Raw genomic sequence first — 17,378 nt, 5'->3', positions numbered from 1 at the left:
GGGTCTCACTCATTTTAGTTTTCTTAAGTACTAAGGTGGTACTTCCCTTACTAGCTTCTGTATTCTTTGGTTTTATTCAGTTGTTACATGCCCAAGTATTAATTCCTTTACTCTGGAACATGGACGATGGAGAATTGTGAATGGATCACATTATGAATACAAAACTAAGGTGGTTTTCAGCTGTGATCCTGGTTATCACGGACTTGGTCCTGCTTCCATCGAATGCCTTCCTAACGGTACTTGGAGTTGGAGAACTGAAAGACCGTACTGCCAAAGTAAGTAGGCAGGATACTTAGTTCGTTTTAGAAGCACTTTTTGATAATTGCATTTCTTGAAAATTACTTCTTTTTTGAAACACACCCGTGGAAATTGAGATTGTTTCTTTCTGCCTATGTGAGTGTTCATGTGAGATGGTACAACCACATGTTTGTTACCCAGTGTATTCTCAAAATCTGATGTACCCAGACTTCAGATGTGACCTATCATAACTAGTAAAATAATGGCACTAATAAAATTATTCTCATTATGTTTAAAGTTTACACATTATGTTTAGTAAACACTATAAATAAAATAACTTATCAGATATGGGTAAATTATTACAGCAATTAAAATATTTATATTCATAGTTTCCTTAATACTTGCTGGGCAGTGTTTTTAGTTAAAAATATATATGCACACATGTATATATTTCACTCTTTTAAAAATGAAACTGAATGATGTATTAATCATTTCAAACAAGCCACCGAGTCTGTCAATACAAAAATAGTGTTTGGTTTAGGCAATCTATAAAAAAAACCCTCTTTGACCAATAACAGAGCTTAATTTTTTCTGATCTTCAATTTTTGTAAAGTTGTTGAGATGACTTAATTTAATCACACATTGAAATACTAGATAGATCCAGATTCACATGAACCTAAAATATTATTTAATCAAATTGAAAACTATCAATGTATTTGTTCATATTCCTTAAAATGGCTAGGGCCTAATCAAAACAACCTAACTAATTAAAGGATAGGTGAAATTCCTCCCAGCTTTTTTTTACTTATTTGTTATTTTGTCCCAGAAGACCCATTAGATTAAAGTTTATCCTTTTATCCTAAATCCAAAAGACATCTGTGGCATAAACTATAACATAGACACTCATATTTTATAAATGAGTGGTCAAATGAGATTATGATTGTTAATAAATTTAATATTGTAGAAAACTAGCTATATATATATATATATATATATATATATATATAAAAGTTATAGAAGAATCAGTGGATAGCATTTTTGTGTGATTTGCGGTTTACTCTCTAAATCACTATGCTAGTGTAGGAGATTTTGGTTACCCAGTGGCACAGGATAATAAGCTTAAGAAATAATAATAAAATTGGAATTTTAGATATTATAATAGCTTCCAATTCATACACCTTTGCTCAATCTCCAATGTTAAAGGAAGATTTGGGCTAATCTTTATTTTTTTGAATCATAAATAATACATATTAAATTATATCATGCCCTCTTTTCTCTTACATTCAAACTTGTTTTACAAATGTCATTTTCAGAATTAAGAAAATCAAATCAAAGATAACTCAAAATATAAGCAACATGCTATTTTTAAGAAGTGAAATTTAACCATGTCTCATGTTTACTATTGTTTTTTAAGTCATCTCCTGTGGAGAATTACCAACACCTCCAAATGGAAATAAAATTGGAACTCAAACGTCCTACGGCTCCACAGCCATCTTCACATGTGATTCTGGATTCATGCTTGTGGGTTCTGCTGTCAGGGAGTGCCTTTCCTCTGGTCTGTGGAGTGGATCCGAAACCAGATGTCTAGGTATGGGAAATAACTCACTTTACCTGACCTCTCAACAAGCACACAGAGGAATGTGACCTTATTCCCTGACACAAGGTGGCAACTTTGATTTATTTGGGAAGGGTTAAAAATCTGAAGAGGCTTAACACTAATGTATCACATGATAGAAAACAGGTAACCTTTGGTGAAATGAATATCTACATTTCAATCTTTCTCCTCTTTTAATTTGTAAGATGCAATGTGATTGAAACTATTCTAAAAAAACTCACTAAAATTTAATTTTTTGATGATGATTTTAGACAATGGGACTTTTTTTTTTCATCCAAAGAGCTTTCTCAAAAACTTGTTCAGAGAAAACTAAACAATTTTCCATTTTATTTATGAAAAGAATATTATAGTTTACATGTGTACATGTGTAATGTGTCCATGAATGTAACATGATTTGAAATATTACAGGTTTCATTTGAGTAATAACTTATATTTAATAGCTATAGCTGTAAAATAGTTTCTTTATATGAGAGGAATGCTGGGTCCTTTTAAGAGGACCACCATACAAAATTATAAACAAACCCAATTTTAGTATATTAATATGTTCCTAAGTAGTCAAAATAATATTTTAATATTTCCAGAAGAAATTTTACTTAACTGATTTTAAGTCCAGATTCCAGAGTATACTAATAAATTGGAATATTTGTGTGTAACATATTTATGAAAATACATTCAATTAACAATTATTGTATTTTATATGCTATTGTGTGTTAGTGTGTGAAGTGTCTGTATCTACCACCCCAATTATGCTCTAAATATTCTCCCTAGGAAAAAAGTATTAAAAATATTTATGAGCAAACCATATTTTTGATTCTGTGAAGACCATTATCATTGTAGAATAATATATAGTAGAGGCTATATTGTTGGCATTTAATATGAACCCATAGTAATGTCTGTAGGAGAAGGCTTCCAAACCGTTTAATATTACAGTCTTGCATTAGAAATTGAACATAAGGTTTCATTCACCCTCTCCTTGCCTTTCTGACCCAAAGCCTGTTGACAGAATGTGGGCAGCATAATATTCTTCTGATTAGTTCTCTGGATGCAGTGAGTTTATTTCCTACATCTCAGTGATCTGTGTGGGTTTCTTAATTGGGAGAACAGCCAACAGAGGGTGCTTACATGTCTCTGACCCGTTATAGAACTAGCCCTTGTCAAATTTGCCTGTCATACACTCATCTACCTTTCAAGACTTTCAAAAAGCTTGCCAATATGTTTCCTTGGTGACTGTTAAAGTAAAACATATAAATCAAAATTAAACATCTTAGTATCTATATCATTAGGTAGAAATCAATGTTCATCTATGGTTCTTGCTTTCATTTTAATTTTCACCTTTTCCTTTTGAGATGGGTCTCTCTATATAAATCCACTTTCCTCTACTTGCAGATTGTTTGTATTAAAGGCATGTGCCACTATGTCCACTACTCCTTCTATTTTTATTCCATTAAAAAGAATATATGTAAGAATATATATATTATATGAATTTTACTAATGTGTATTTGAATCAATATGAACACAGACTTTTGATAATAGTTCAGAAAGTTTCTTAAGGCTACACTACAACTAATTGCCCTCCTCACTACCAACCTGAGAAAATAACAGATTTTAAACCATATGCTAATTCTTCATATTATAGACATTTATATGAATGAAATCCCGAATTTGCTAAATGCTTCTTCAGTCCTACTCCACTTCATGTTACAGGTATCTGTATTAGATATTAGCTTCTGCACTAAATTACAATTAGTCTCTACTGAACAGCCATCTGAGATTCGTTTGATCTGGGGCTGTTTGTATAACATTATATTTCAGTGAAAAATTTGGGGGAGCATATATATTCATTCCTAGGGTATCTAGAAATGAAATTCCTCTAACATTCTTTGTACCCATATTTGAATTTGTATTATTTTTCTGATGTTTTATGTCTAGCCAAATGTATTTGATTTTTTTTTAAATCCATTTTCCAATTTTCCTTTGTGGCATGGTAGTTTTTCCCCTATTAGAACACATTTTAGCCAGGCGTGGTGGTGCACACCTTTAATGCCAGCACTTGGGAGGCAGAGGCAGGTGGATCGCTGTGAGTTCGAGGCCAGCCTGGTCTACAAAGCAAGTCCAGGACAGCCAAGGCTACACAGAGAAACCCTGTCTCGAAAAACCAAAAAAAAAAAAAAAAAAAAAAAAAAAAAAAAGAACACATTTTAGTATGAACTACAATTCTTAACCAGTTCTGTGATGTTATTTTTCATTGTACTTTAGGAGTATTTTTCCCAGTCTGTGATTTGCTTATTCATTTCTTAGTAAGACCTTTTGATGAGCGTTAGTTTTTAACTTTGTTAAAAACACACCAAACACACCTTGATTTGTCTCCTTCCTTTTTTTTATTTATTTATTTTTTTTTAATTATCTGCTTTCACTCTAAGGATCTTGTCCTTGATCCTTAATCAAAAAATACTTTCTACCAGGTTTTTTCTTACTTTCTACTTTGATATATTACGCTTGTGCTTCAAATGTGTTGGTTTTTTAAAATCATGCAGTAAGATTGTTTCATCTGCTAGAATATGTTCTACACTATTTGTTTTACATATTCCGTAAGAATAATTGATTTCATCTGACCTAAGTCTCCTGAGTTTTATAGTTAGTGGCCCTGAGGTAAGAGTGGTTGTGCTACTCTAGATCCGTATGGAGAGTTTGACATGTTTTAGTATTAATCATCTGATCTCTGAACAGTGCACATCTATTTGAATAGTGGGTTTTCTTTACAATTTTACAACAGCAACACTATAATTTTCACACAAAGATCTCTTGTGTTTGCTATTAAATTCAGAATTTTTATTAGTACTTATAAAATAACTAAATCTTTCAAATATGGAATGGTAGTATATAAAAGAACAGTCAGTTAAAATGTTTCTCTAATATTTTTCAAGCTTGCTAAATTGATTTATTAATTTAATAAATTTTAAAAATACTATTATATACATATATAATATAATTTGATTATATATAGTTTTGCTCTCTTGCTTTTCAATGCCTTGCCTCTTTTTATTCTTTACTGTGTATTTTGTACATAATATTTTGTAAGAGGGATTTACAGATATTTTCTTTTTCATTTTAATTGTTGAGCTACATTGCTATAACAATCTTACTATGCTCCTATATGTTAAATCCTGTAGACCATATACTGCTGTATCTTCATTATTATTTATTATTATTATTATTATTATTATTATTATTATTATTATTATTATGGCTTCTACTTCTGTAGATAATCTTAGAGTTTAACAATTCTACTGCTATTTAGAAGAGATCTCACAAATGATTACATTATTCAGTAGCATTTATTTATTCTTTTCTATTTTTCTTTTATTTTGGAAATTGACTTAAATATTTTCTTCTAAAAAATCTCAGCGGGTCACTGTGGAATTCCAGAACTCATTGTGAATGGGCAGGTCATTGGAGAGAATTATGGATACAGAGACACAGTTGTGTATCAATGTAATCCGGGCTTTCGTTTGATTGGATCTTCTGTGAGGATTTGTCAGCAGGATCACAACTGGTCTGGTCAGCTCCCATCCTGTGTGCGTAAGTAAGCATGGTGAAAGAAATTAGGTCTTCTTGCATTCTGAAATAGTCAACCAATTATGCTTTTGCTAAGCAAGAGCAATACTTCTATTAACTATATATAGATGACAATGTAAATAATTTTATAATCTGTTCATATATTCTGTTATTCAGTAGTCATCCAGGATCATATAAAACTATGAATGAAGAACATGGGGAAACTACTAAATTTTTTGTTACTTATATCTTTCATGAATACATAACTTAAGTTCAAAACCTCAGGATTTAGTGTAAATATTTGTAAATGAACATTTGTGTGTGGAAGGCATATTATCAACATATTTTTAATATAAGGATTTCAATGTGTTGACACATGGTTGTGTAACAATGTCAATACTCTTATAATATGAGACTACAAAGCTTTTTATATTGAAAATCCTTCTGGTAAATGAGTTTTAGTAATTAGGATGTTATAGCTAGCTCATCAGATCATTACCTGATGAAGTGTAATTAGTGGAGAAAAAAAGACATATCATATGGAGAGCCACTTCTTGCTGTTTAGGGTTATAGGGTTCCTTGAGGCAAGTCTAATCCTCATTTCAAGATATTTATAAATTCTTCTAGTCACACTGCATCATCAACAACGAGGAGCACTGTGTGTGTGTGTGTGTGTGTGTGTGTGTGTGTGTGTGTGTGTTAGCACCAGAAGCCTTCTACTTTCTTGGAGCCCCTAGTCTTTCTTTGGGTCTGGTTTTTATCTCAACTGACAAAGACCACATCCCTGTAGACCTGTAGACAGAATATATATATATATATATATACCTATAGCAAGAAGAACCATGACACAACCAGGATTTATATAAATGTTACAATATTAGTGTTTTGGCTATTTGTATTTGACAGCCTTGAAGAAAACATCTTTCCTATCTTGGTGAGTCTAAAGTTCTGAATGTAAATCAATCTCATCATATCTTGCCATTATCAAATAAAAACATCTATCTAGACCTAAAAACGTCTTAAATTCTAAACAACTATGCTTAATTGTAAAACTAAGCTACCTGGTCTTCAAGACCATCAGAGACTTGAGAAGGAATAGACTTGATCACCTGATTATGCTGGGAGTGCAGGTTAGTAGCTTTCCAAATGAGAAGATGAAAGAGACAGTTTGCTACCTGAATAGTCACCCAAAACTCTCTAGCATTGGAGCATCATCTTCAGCCTTCTGGCCCACTATATCTGACATACATATTTGTGAGGCAGGAACTATTGAGGACTTGCTTACCCTGTCTTGGCAGAGTTTGGCTGTGGACTCTGTCTGCACCCAACTTTGTCCTTTTTTAGGCAGAATTCTGTGTGTGGTAGAAATGAGGGCCTTTTTCCCAGTGGCTTGTTTGCCACATTTGAAGCCATCTCCATAATGAGGTTGTTTGATCCTCATCATTCTATGTGAGGTAGGCTAGGTGTTGCCATGAGTTAACCTGTCTCATTATCAATAAATCTTTAAAATAATAAAAACATTTTAAATACCATATTAAGTATGTCTCTGAGGTTTTTGAGGACCTTATCTATTTCACCTCACCTTTCTATAGAATTATATCTGTCTGTTGCACCTAAGATGTATATCTCACGACAAAAGTAGACTAGTAATTGATTTCTTAGGTTTGGAGATAGGGGTTGAAAAGAAAGAAGGAGGAATATAGAAATATCTAGGGAAGATAGAACAGAAAGCAAATTAGTAGATCTACTCTTCAACTTAATGTCTTATTTGTCACTCACAAGTTTATTTTTAATTCACAGGTATTGAATTTTGTATATAGATACAAAATAAGCTTAATTTTTAGATATAGTGGTATAAAATTCAAATGTTAGATTATTCTTCACACACACACACACACACACACACACACACACACACACACACATATATATATATATATATATATATATATATATATATATATATATATATATATACACATATCCACTCTGAGTTATTGTACCCATATAATGTACCACGATTATAATACAAAAGGCTGTTTAGGATAAATAAGTTACACATGCTGTTAGTTGATCAAATCATGGTCATATTAATTACTATGCTTTATTTATTCTTACTTTATCTATATATCTTTCAATTTCTCATAATAATTTCCATCACTGATTACTTACATTAGTTTTTTTAAATGTTGGTTAATAAATGACAGTATAGACATCAACATGGTTCAATTGTAATATCATAGGATATAGGTAAGTGTTGTAGAAGCTTTAAGACTTATAATTTATAAATATTATTTTAATTGGTCAGTGATTAAATATCATCAATTTCTTATTATGTCAACAGAATTTTATGAGAAATTGCTTTGGTATTGAGGTTTTGGATAAAGCAACATATATTAAACAATTAAAGTCACCTCCTTAAGTTCTTACACACACACACACACACACACACACACACACACACACAAATACTGTGGCAGGGTAACTTAAAAAGAGCAATATTTGGCTTGAGTCTGTCCTAGATTTTTTTCATCTAAACCCAAGCCTGACCAAGTAATGCCATTGTTTTCTGCTTGAATAATTAAGACTATAAATGAGACTAGACCCTCAGGGGGAAACTGGTTTTTTATTGATAATTTTAAACAAGAATAAAATGCAGTTAAATTTCCAAGTGAGTAGCTTGACATTAACAATACAGCTGAAAAATAATTGCCCTTGGGTCATTTAGAAAGTACTAAAAGTAGTTATGGTCTTTTCTGTGCCCAATTATGAAGCATTGTTACTGGGACTGCTCCAATAAACAGAGTGAGCTGACACAGTAGAACACTTCCTAGAAATGCAGTGTTTGGGGAAATGCAGCACCTCATAAAATTAATTCAAAGACCATGGCATAAAAAGGATATAAATAATTCTACTGAGCATATAATTTCCAAGTAATCAAATAATAATCAGTAAGATTGATTGGTTTGGACAATGTTAGCAGTGTTTATTTCAAACCATGACTGAAACTTCTAGGGCAGTGTCATATGGTAATTCTTGTTGTCCACATTAACTAATCTTATTAAGACTATAACACTTTTCAATATCAACTTTATAAAAATATTTTATTAATTTATTCATATTATATCTAAATTGTTATCCCATCCTTTGTATCCTCTCATTCCTCCCTCCCTCTCGCTTTCCCCCTACTCTCCTCCCCTATGACTGTGACTGAGGGGGACCTCCTCCCCCTGTGTATGCTCATAGGGTATCAAGTCTCTTCTTGGTAGCCTGCTATCCTTCCTCTGAGTGCCACCAGGCCTCCCCATCCAGGGGATGTGGTCAAATATGGGGCACCAGAGTTTGTGTGAAAGTCAGTCCATACTCTCCACTCAACTGTGGAGAATGTTCTGGGTAGGGGTTCAATGTTTACTGCGTGTATTATCCTTGGATGGTGCCATAGTTTCAGCAGGACCCCTGGGCCCAGATCCGCCAGTCATAATGTTCTTCTTTTAGATTTCTAGGACCCTCTGGATCCTTCTAATTCCCTATTCTCCCATTCTTCTCTCACCTAGAATCCCAATAGGATGTCATTCCCTCTGTCCCACTTTCCTTGTAAGCGAAGACTTTCATGGGGCATGAACCTTGGACTAGTGTCCAGATATACCATTTGAGTCTTTTTGCTTCTGGGTGAACTCACTCATGATCATTCCTAGTACAATCCATTTATCCACAAATTTTGGGAATTCCTTGTTTTTAATAGCTCAGTAATATTCCATAGTGTAAATATACCACAGTTTCTTTATCCATTCTTCTACTGAGAGACAATTAGGCTGTTTCCATGTTCTGGCTATTATGAATAAGGCCTCTATGAATATGGTTGAGAATATGTCCCTGTTTGTGGTAGAGCATTTCTGGGTATATTCCAAGGAGTGGGATAGCTGGATGTTGGGGGATGGTCTGGTGTATTTTATGCTAATTACAGTTTGCTGTCTCATCCACCTTTTGCTTAATAAAAAGCCATCCCACCTGGGCAGGGCAGAGGAGATAGGTGGGGCTAGGAAAGAGAGGAATTCTGGGAAGAAGAAGGATCTCCATGAGGAGAGGGAGATAGACCTAAAGTGTGTGTGGCCCCAGAAGGGCAGACCAGGAGGCTGAACCCCTATGTGGCTGACATTCCCATTAATCTATGGGGAAGAGATCTCTTACAACAATGGGGTACTCAGATTAATATTCCTGCAATTGCAGAGATAAACTATGTTGAAACTAGGGATGAATTGGTATGGTCTTCTGGGGAAGAGGTAAATGTAAGTGATCAGTGGCGACCACAAGCTATGCCCACTGTCCAACCTCAGAACTCTTCAAGTTTAGAGTGTCAAAATTTATAAGAGGGGCCACTGCTGAGATACCAACAGCCCTGCCCCTAAAATGGATTTTAAACCGACCTGTAAGGCAGGAGCAGTGGCCTTTAACAAAAGAAAAGTTGCAGGCGCTTCACTGTTTAGTGAAAGAGCAGCTGGAGGCTCAACACATCGAAGAATCTTCCAGTCCCTGGAATTCCTCTGTTTGTGGTAAGAGCTGAGTCTTGAGGAAGCCCTTTTCCCATTTTTCTGAAAAAGCACCAGATAGATTTCCAAAGTGGTTATATCAGTATGCATTCCCATCAGCAAGAAAGGAGTGTTCCTCTTTCTCCACATCCTCGCCAGCATGTGGTGTCACTTGAATTTTTGATCTTAGCCATTCTGATGGGTGTAAGATGGAATCTCAGAATTGTTTTGATTTGCATTTTTCTGATGATTAATGAACCTCCAGATCCCAGCTATCCCAATGAAAGCAACCCTGAGAACCCTTCACTATCAATTTTAACGATTTTTTCTATGTAACGTTAAAAGGTCTATTGCAAAATTATATTGAAAAATGAATACAAACACCTCACCCCTTAATATTAGTTATTAAAATTAATCTTTGTCACTTTATATTTGCTGTAGGTGTCTAGAGATGGAAACTCCTGTCATCACATAGATATTTTTGCATTTCAGTATTATTAGCTCATGATATAGAAACAGAAGAGCAACAATATAAAAAAAAACTATATAGAACAAAGTAGGAACATCAAACATTAAACATGTAGTACTTTATTGAAACTGACATAAGTTAGTGGCTGGAGGGATGTTTTGTGTAAAAAGTGCTTGTTTCACAACCCGGAAGAACTAAGTCTCATCCCATATGTCTAGTGAGGCATGTTCTCACTTGAGTCTGTAACCCAAAGTTTAAGTAGGAGCACAAGGATTTCTGGAGCTACAGCCTGGTCAGAACACTTGAGCTCCATCCACATAGGAAATATGGTGAAGAGTGACAAAGTATGGCACCTAACACACATGTGAAAATACACCACATACACATATCATACACATACACACACAAGCAGTGTCTTAAAAACACACAATCTTAGTTTGCGTTTCTTAATATATTATTTTATTGATTTTCTATATCTTTGTTTGTAAAAAGCACTTTGTGTATATCCACATATGAAGTGTTTTTGCTACTTTGACATTATTAAAGATAATTGCCATGTGATAATTGATATTCTCTATTTTATTCCTCCTTTCCCCAATGATTTAGCTGTTAGCTGTGGTCACCCTGGTAGTCCAATTTATGGAAGAACAAGTGGAAATGGGTTCAACTTTAATGATGTGGTAACCTTCTCTTGCAATATTGGGTATCTTATGCAAGGGCCAACAAAGGCACAGTGTCAGGCCAACAGGCAGTGGAGCCATCCTCCACCTGTGTGCAAAGGTAAGGAGCTCACCCTATTCTATCTGGGGTTGTGGCAAAAAATATGTCTATAAAGGCACAGGTGATAAATCTGAACAGCTCCAACAGTAAGGAATTAGTAACTAATAAAAGGCTTAAATAGTCGTGTCATCTAATTCCATGTTTTCAAATTAATTTTTATTTACTCATTTGTAATTAATTTTAAAGTTCAATTACATCATTTTTGCTCTTTACTTTCCTTGGTCTAGAACCTTCTATAGCTCCTTCCATCTCCCCCGTCACTCCCAATTTTGGGGTTCTTGTCCTTGTGTACAAACATGTAAATATACCTGGCGGAGTTTGTTTGTGATGTTTGCGTGTATATGGCTTACTACTTCATCATTTTGTTTGCTTAATGAATTAGGGGCTCATCAACGAGAGAGACAAACTCTCCCTCTCTCAGTAGTTATTAGTTACCTGTAGTTCTTTGTCTTGGGATGAACATTTTAGGTTTCACCTCTTCTACATTAGCATGTCTAAAACTAAGACTTTCTTTCTGCTTAATAGTGGGGTCACAGGTTTTTTTAGAGTATATATACAGTACTCAAGATCATATTAAATTGCATTTCTGTTCATGATTACTGAAATGTTCTACTTGGATTTATTTTCTGCACTTTTGCAAAATCTCCATGGATTATCATGCTATGTGAATAACTTTCTTTTGTGGTTTAACCAATAGTAACAGATTAAAGAGGATTCTTTAGTGGATTCTTATTTTTCAATAAAATATGATGTTTAATTTTGTTAAAAACTATAATTTTCTGCCCATTTTTTATTATGGTCAATAAAAATAACTTAAGTGGGGTCATTCTTTAATCTGTATAAAGTATAATTCCTAGGGGTTACTATGGTCTCCAAATTTGCTGTATTATATTTTTGTGTGTGCGTGTGTGTATATGTGTGTGTTTACACCTACACAAACTATTATTTCAACAGTCCATGGATTAACTAAATTTCCAGAATATTTAGTTTATTTGACTAAATTTACTTCTGAAACTATGTTTTAAAGTTTTACCTGCACTACACTTTTGTATGTTTATATATTCTTAAACTAACTTTTAACTTTTTCCACTTCTTTAGTTGTCAACTGTTCTGATCCTGGAATTCCAGCTAATTCCAAAAGAGAAAGCAAAATAGAGCATGGAAATTTCACCTATGGCACTGTGGTATTCTATGACTGTAACCCAGGATATTTTTTATTTGGCTCTTCAGTTTTGATATGCCAACCAAATGGACAATGGGACAAACCTTTACCAGAATGTATCAGTAAGTAGATAATGTGAATTATTAGTATAAAAAACTGTCATGGAAAAAATGTTGATGTTTATTGTCGTCATTTAGCCAAAACTATACACCAAAAGAAATTACATTGACTTTATGTCTTTTAAAACCACAAATCCATCTATTTTGCAAATTACTTGACTGTTTTTTTGCAATACCACTTTGTTTTCTGAAATGTATATATTCTTCTATAATATTGTCACTATTGCTAGAGAGGATGGACCAGACATCTATTTAACCCTGCTGTGGAAACCACATAGACCAAAGTATGGCAACCACCAATGGATTTGTGTATAGGAAGACGAGTGAGATGTTCCTACAGGAGAAGTAATGACTAAACTACAGGTGCATCATCTAACATCCAGTACAGTCTGAGTGACAGTTTAGGAAAGCTAGAAACCCAGCTTGTACAGCATAACTCACATAAAGCTTTACCCAGGTTGTAGGCTGTCTCTTTCAAGCAGATCAGATGGTTGGAGCCTTTTACAAGTCTCTGCGTCCTCTAGTTTGCTTGGCTGATGTGAGCCTCTTTCATTCTTTGAATGAGTGTCACTTAGCAGTACTTACTACTTATATTTAATTGGACAGCATTAGGAATTTTAAATTAAATAAGGTGATATGCAACATGTTTGATACAGAGAGACTTATTATAGAAGCATGGGTTGAAAGGGAGAGAATTAGGGCCTGAGTGGTCAACGAGGGTATGGAGAGACAGAGAGACAATGGGAGAGACAGAGAGACAATGGGAGAGAGAGAGAGAGAGAGAGAGAGAGAGAGAGAGAGAGAGAGAGAGAGAGAGAGAGAGAGAGAGAGAGACAGAGAGAGAGAGACAGAGAGAGAGAGACAGAGAGACAGAGAGACAGAGAGAGAGAGAGAGAGAGAGAGAGAGAGAGAGAGAGAGAGAGAGAGGAGAGAAACCCCTTAGTGAGAATATATGATATAAGAGAGGAGTTGAAGAGTAAGGGATACATGGGTTATAGTCTGGCACACAACTGGTGGTGAGAAGGCAATGATGTTAGAGGTTGCTAAGCAACCTAGAGGCAGATCAGATTAGCTAGCATTTGTATTAAAATAATCAGTGTCTGGATTGATCTCTCAGATGAATAATAAAAAAAAGCTTTCTGGACAGTGATTTAAGTTAGAAACTTAGAATTTATGTATAAAAAGCCAGATGTTATGGAAGGAATATGTCTTCCATGTGTTCCTACAAAAAGATAGAAGAAACAGGAGAATCAGCCAGAATTTCACATGAACGCTAGCTTTAGTAAGTTCATAGCATAACAGAAACAATAGAGACACTGCCAACCAGATGGAAGGGGGGAAATGATTCCAAACCAGATGTTTTCTGATCCAACACTTGTGGTGTGGCATGAGCATGCACATGCGCACACACACACAAACACACACACACAAACACACACACACACAAACACACAAATATATATGTGTAATATATATATTTAAGAGATATAAATTAAATTTTTTGAAGATAGAAGTAAACATAATTTTGATTCACACAATTGAAAAGACTCAGATTGACTTGAAAGGACACAGAAAAGTTTTATAAGAGGATGGATTAAAGTGTGAAGAAATGATTGTCCAAGTAACTTTTGGTTATAATAAATAATAAGGTTATATTATAATCATGTTTTATTAGGAGGAATTTCTTTTGTGTTTATGAGTAAAGTTTTAATGACAATATGTGATAACACTAGTAGACTACTAGAGAAACAAAGATTTCCTGTGTCAATAAAATTTCTGATTATATGTAATTAATTAATTAATTTGACCTGCTGAATAAAATTTACTTCTTTTAATAGACAAACTTAGTAATTTGAGTTTTCTTGTAAAAATTTTATAACTACAACATTAGTGTTAAAATCTTTTGTGTTTTTCATAGAACATAAAAACTTTAAATTCTTAAAGTTGATAGGATTTTAGCACTAATAGACCTTTGGCTTTTTTTTTTTTAATTTTAATGTGGCATACCAAAAAAGTTTGTTAAACATCAACAGTATCTTTGAAATTCATGTCTCCTTTTGGATGATTTATTGCTGCAGGAATGGATAGCTTTGTATCTTTTTTCTAAGCTTGATTTAATAGAGAATATCCACTAATTTCCTAAGTTTCTACAATCATTGTATTTAGGATTCTTCTGTGCGTAGAAACATTTTGAATCAATCCCAGATTTATTGGTAAATTGTGAAACATAAAACATCTTTTCTTCCTCTCTTTTATTCTCAAAATTATTTCCTTTTAATTTTGGCACAGTCCAATATTTATTTATAGTAGGCGGCCTCCCCTCCCTACCATCCAATCCTTTTTCCCCTTCTCTAAAAAGGGAGGCCTACAATGGATATCAACTTTCCTTGGTATATGAAGATGCAGTAGGACTAGGGAATCTATTCCTTATGTGGCTGGACAAGGCAGCCCAGTTAGGGGAAAGAGATCCAAATGAGGACAACAGAATCAGAGACAGTCCTTGCTCCTCCTTTCACAAGTCCCACATGAAGTCCAAGCTGTAAAAGTGTTATATATGTACAGAGGGCCTTGGTTCGTTCTATGAATGTTATCTGGTGATTTATTCTCTATGGGCCCCAGAGGCCCAGGTTAGTTGATTATGTAGGTTTTCTTGTGGTATCCTTTACCTCTCCGGCTCCTTCAATCCTTTCTCTCACCTCTTACTCAGGATCCCAGAAACTCTGCCTATTATTTGGCTGTGGGTCTCTGCATACGTTTCCTGGTCCCTGCATCAGCTGCTTTATGAAGGCCCTCAGATGACAGTTATGCTAGCAGCCTGACTCAAACTATAGGAGAATATCATTAATAATGTCAGGGGTGGGCTCTCTCTCATAGGATGTGTCTCAAGATGGGTCAGTCATTGGTCGGCCACTCCCTAAATTTCTTCTCTGTCTTTTCCCATGCACATCTTGTAGGCAGGACAACTTGTATGTTGAATGTTTTGGCTGGGTTGGTGTCCCAATCCCTCCATTAGTACTCTTTTATGGTGAAGGGGAGGGCTGTTTCATGGCCTTTATCCACCCTTGTTAGGAGCTTTAGTTAGGGTCAACCTCATATTTCTGGAAATTTTCATTGACCTAGGCTTCTAGCTCATCCCAAAGATGCCCCCTACCCCACCAGTTGTAGTTCTCTCAACCTGTATTCTCTCCATCTGCCTGCTGGGTTTAGAGTTGAGGCCAAGAAAACTTGACTTTAGTGATAGGAGTTGGTTCTGGAGCATAGTCCCTTACAGTAAGATAGAGGTTCTTCCTGAGATGGTAGGACTCAGGCAACTGTCTCCTAACACATCCCCCGACAATGTGATCCTCCTGCCCAACGCAATCGCATCTATCCGTACATACTCACAATGTTTATTCTATTTCCCCTTCTCATTGAGACTCAAGCATCCCCCTTTGGGTCTTCCTTGCTACTTAGCTTCTTTGAGTCTATGGATCGTAGCATGGTTATCCTGTACTTAAGAGCTAATATTCACTTATAAGTGAGTACATACCATGATTATCTTTCTGAGTCTTGGTTACCTCACTCAGGGTGATTTCTAGTTCCATCCATTTGTCTTTAAATTTCATTATGTCATTGTTTTAATAGCTATGTAATATTCCATTGTGAAAATGAACTTTATTTTATCTAAGTTTATCTAACAACATCTAAGTTGTTTCCAGTTTCTGGATATTACCAATAAAACTTCTATGAACATAGTTGAGTAAGTGTCCTTGTAGCATGGTGGAACATCTTTTAGGTACATGCCCATGAGTGATATACCTGGGTCTTGAGGTAAAACCATGCCTAATTTACTGAGAAACCTCCAAATTGATTACCACAGTGGTTGTTCAAGTTTTCATTCCCACCTATAAAATTAAGTTTTATTCTCTTCTTTTAGTTATTGTCTCTGAGGATTACTGCTTCTGTCTCCTAACTTAGGCATAGTCCTGGAAGCATCTTCTAGCATCTGTGCAATCTAAGCTGGGCCTAGAATGTTCTCACACTCTGGTACTTACTGCTCAATGAGCTCACCCTTTCTTGTTCTTGCATAGCTCTGAGTTGGCTGGTTCAACTCAGCTATTCTGGCTCAAACTCCTCTCCCAGCTTATTTATTCATTCTGTGTTTTCTCTCAGCCTCTGAAATGTTCTGGTTGGCCCCAAACTAACTCCAGCAATATGCTCTAATCTCCTGGATCCTTCTCATTCTCTGGCTCATTAAATCTTCATCTGAGTTCTCTCTTTCTCTGAAACCACTCTCTCTATTACCATGCAGGTAGCATTCTCTGCTTTGGCTCTGTGTGTTGCCCTTTAAGTAGCTTCCCTTTTTCTTCTTGTGAGAGTCCTGTTTTAAAATTATCTTTGTCAAATCTTTCTTTGATTTGTCACTTTTTCTGCCATTCAATTAGACATCACTGTCTTTTTTGATTTAAAAAAATTTTTTTTTTAAATTTGTTCATTGTAAATTCTGATAATAGCCCCTCCCTTGTATTCTCCCAGTCTGGTCCTCCCCTTCTGACCAGCCACGCCCTCCTCTAGTCCTCAGAAAGGTGGAACCCTTCTCCCCTATCATCTGACCTAAGCCTAAGTCTCATCTGGATTGCCTGCAGCCTCTTCCTTTGTGGCCTGGCAAGGTTGCCCTGCCAGGAGGAAGTGATCAAAGAGTGGGCTGAGACTCACAGCCAAGATTTGGGATATATAACAAGGAGTCTATTAGAAAAATTGGGGGACAGAAAGAACTGGAGGGGACAGGAGCTCCATAAGGAGACCAATAGAGCCAACAAACCCTGTGTGTGCAGGAGGCATGCCTCAGAGACTGATAAACCAATGAAGGACTTAGGCCCCCTGCACAGATGTAGTCAACAGACAGCACAGTCTGCTTGTGGGTCCCATAACATGA

General features: G+C 35.2%; 1 protein-coding gene across 5 annotated transcripts in view; it reads left to right on the top strand.

The window, feature by feature from the left end:
- Positions 1-17,378, top strand: part of CSMD3 (CUB and Sushi multiple domains 3) — a 1,109,294-nt gene that overhangs the window by 1,025,988 nt on the left and 65,928 nt on the right. For all 5 annotated transcript variants that reach the window (XM_084749143.1, XM_084749142.1, XM_084749141.1 and 2 more), the window contains 5 exons: positions 81-275; positions 1,652-1,825; positions 5,258-5,431; positions 11,009-11,182; positions 12,281-12,466. In XM_084749143.1, coding sequence (XP_084605269.1) covers positions 81-275; positions 1,652-1,825; positions 5,258-5,431; positions 11,009-11,182; positions 12,281-12,466 — 903 coding nt within the window. The remainder of the gene's footprint in view (positions 1-80; positions 276-1,651; positions 1,826-5,257; positions 5,432-11,008; positions 11,183-12,280; positions 12,467-17,378) is intronic.

The sequence above is a fragment of the Acomys minous genome (assembly GCF_964271855.1).
Source record: "Acomys minous genome assembly, chromosome: 12".
Lineage (NCBI taxonomy): Eukaryota > Metazoa > Chordata > Mammalia > Rodentia > Muridae > Acomys > Acomys minous.
The sequence above is the reverse complement of the archived record's forward strand: the minus strand, read 5'-3'. Positions and strand labels throughout refer to the sequence as shown.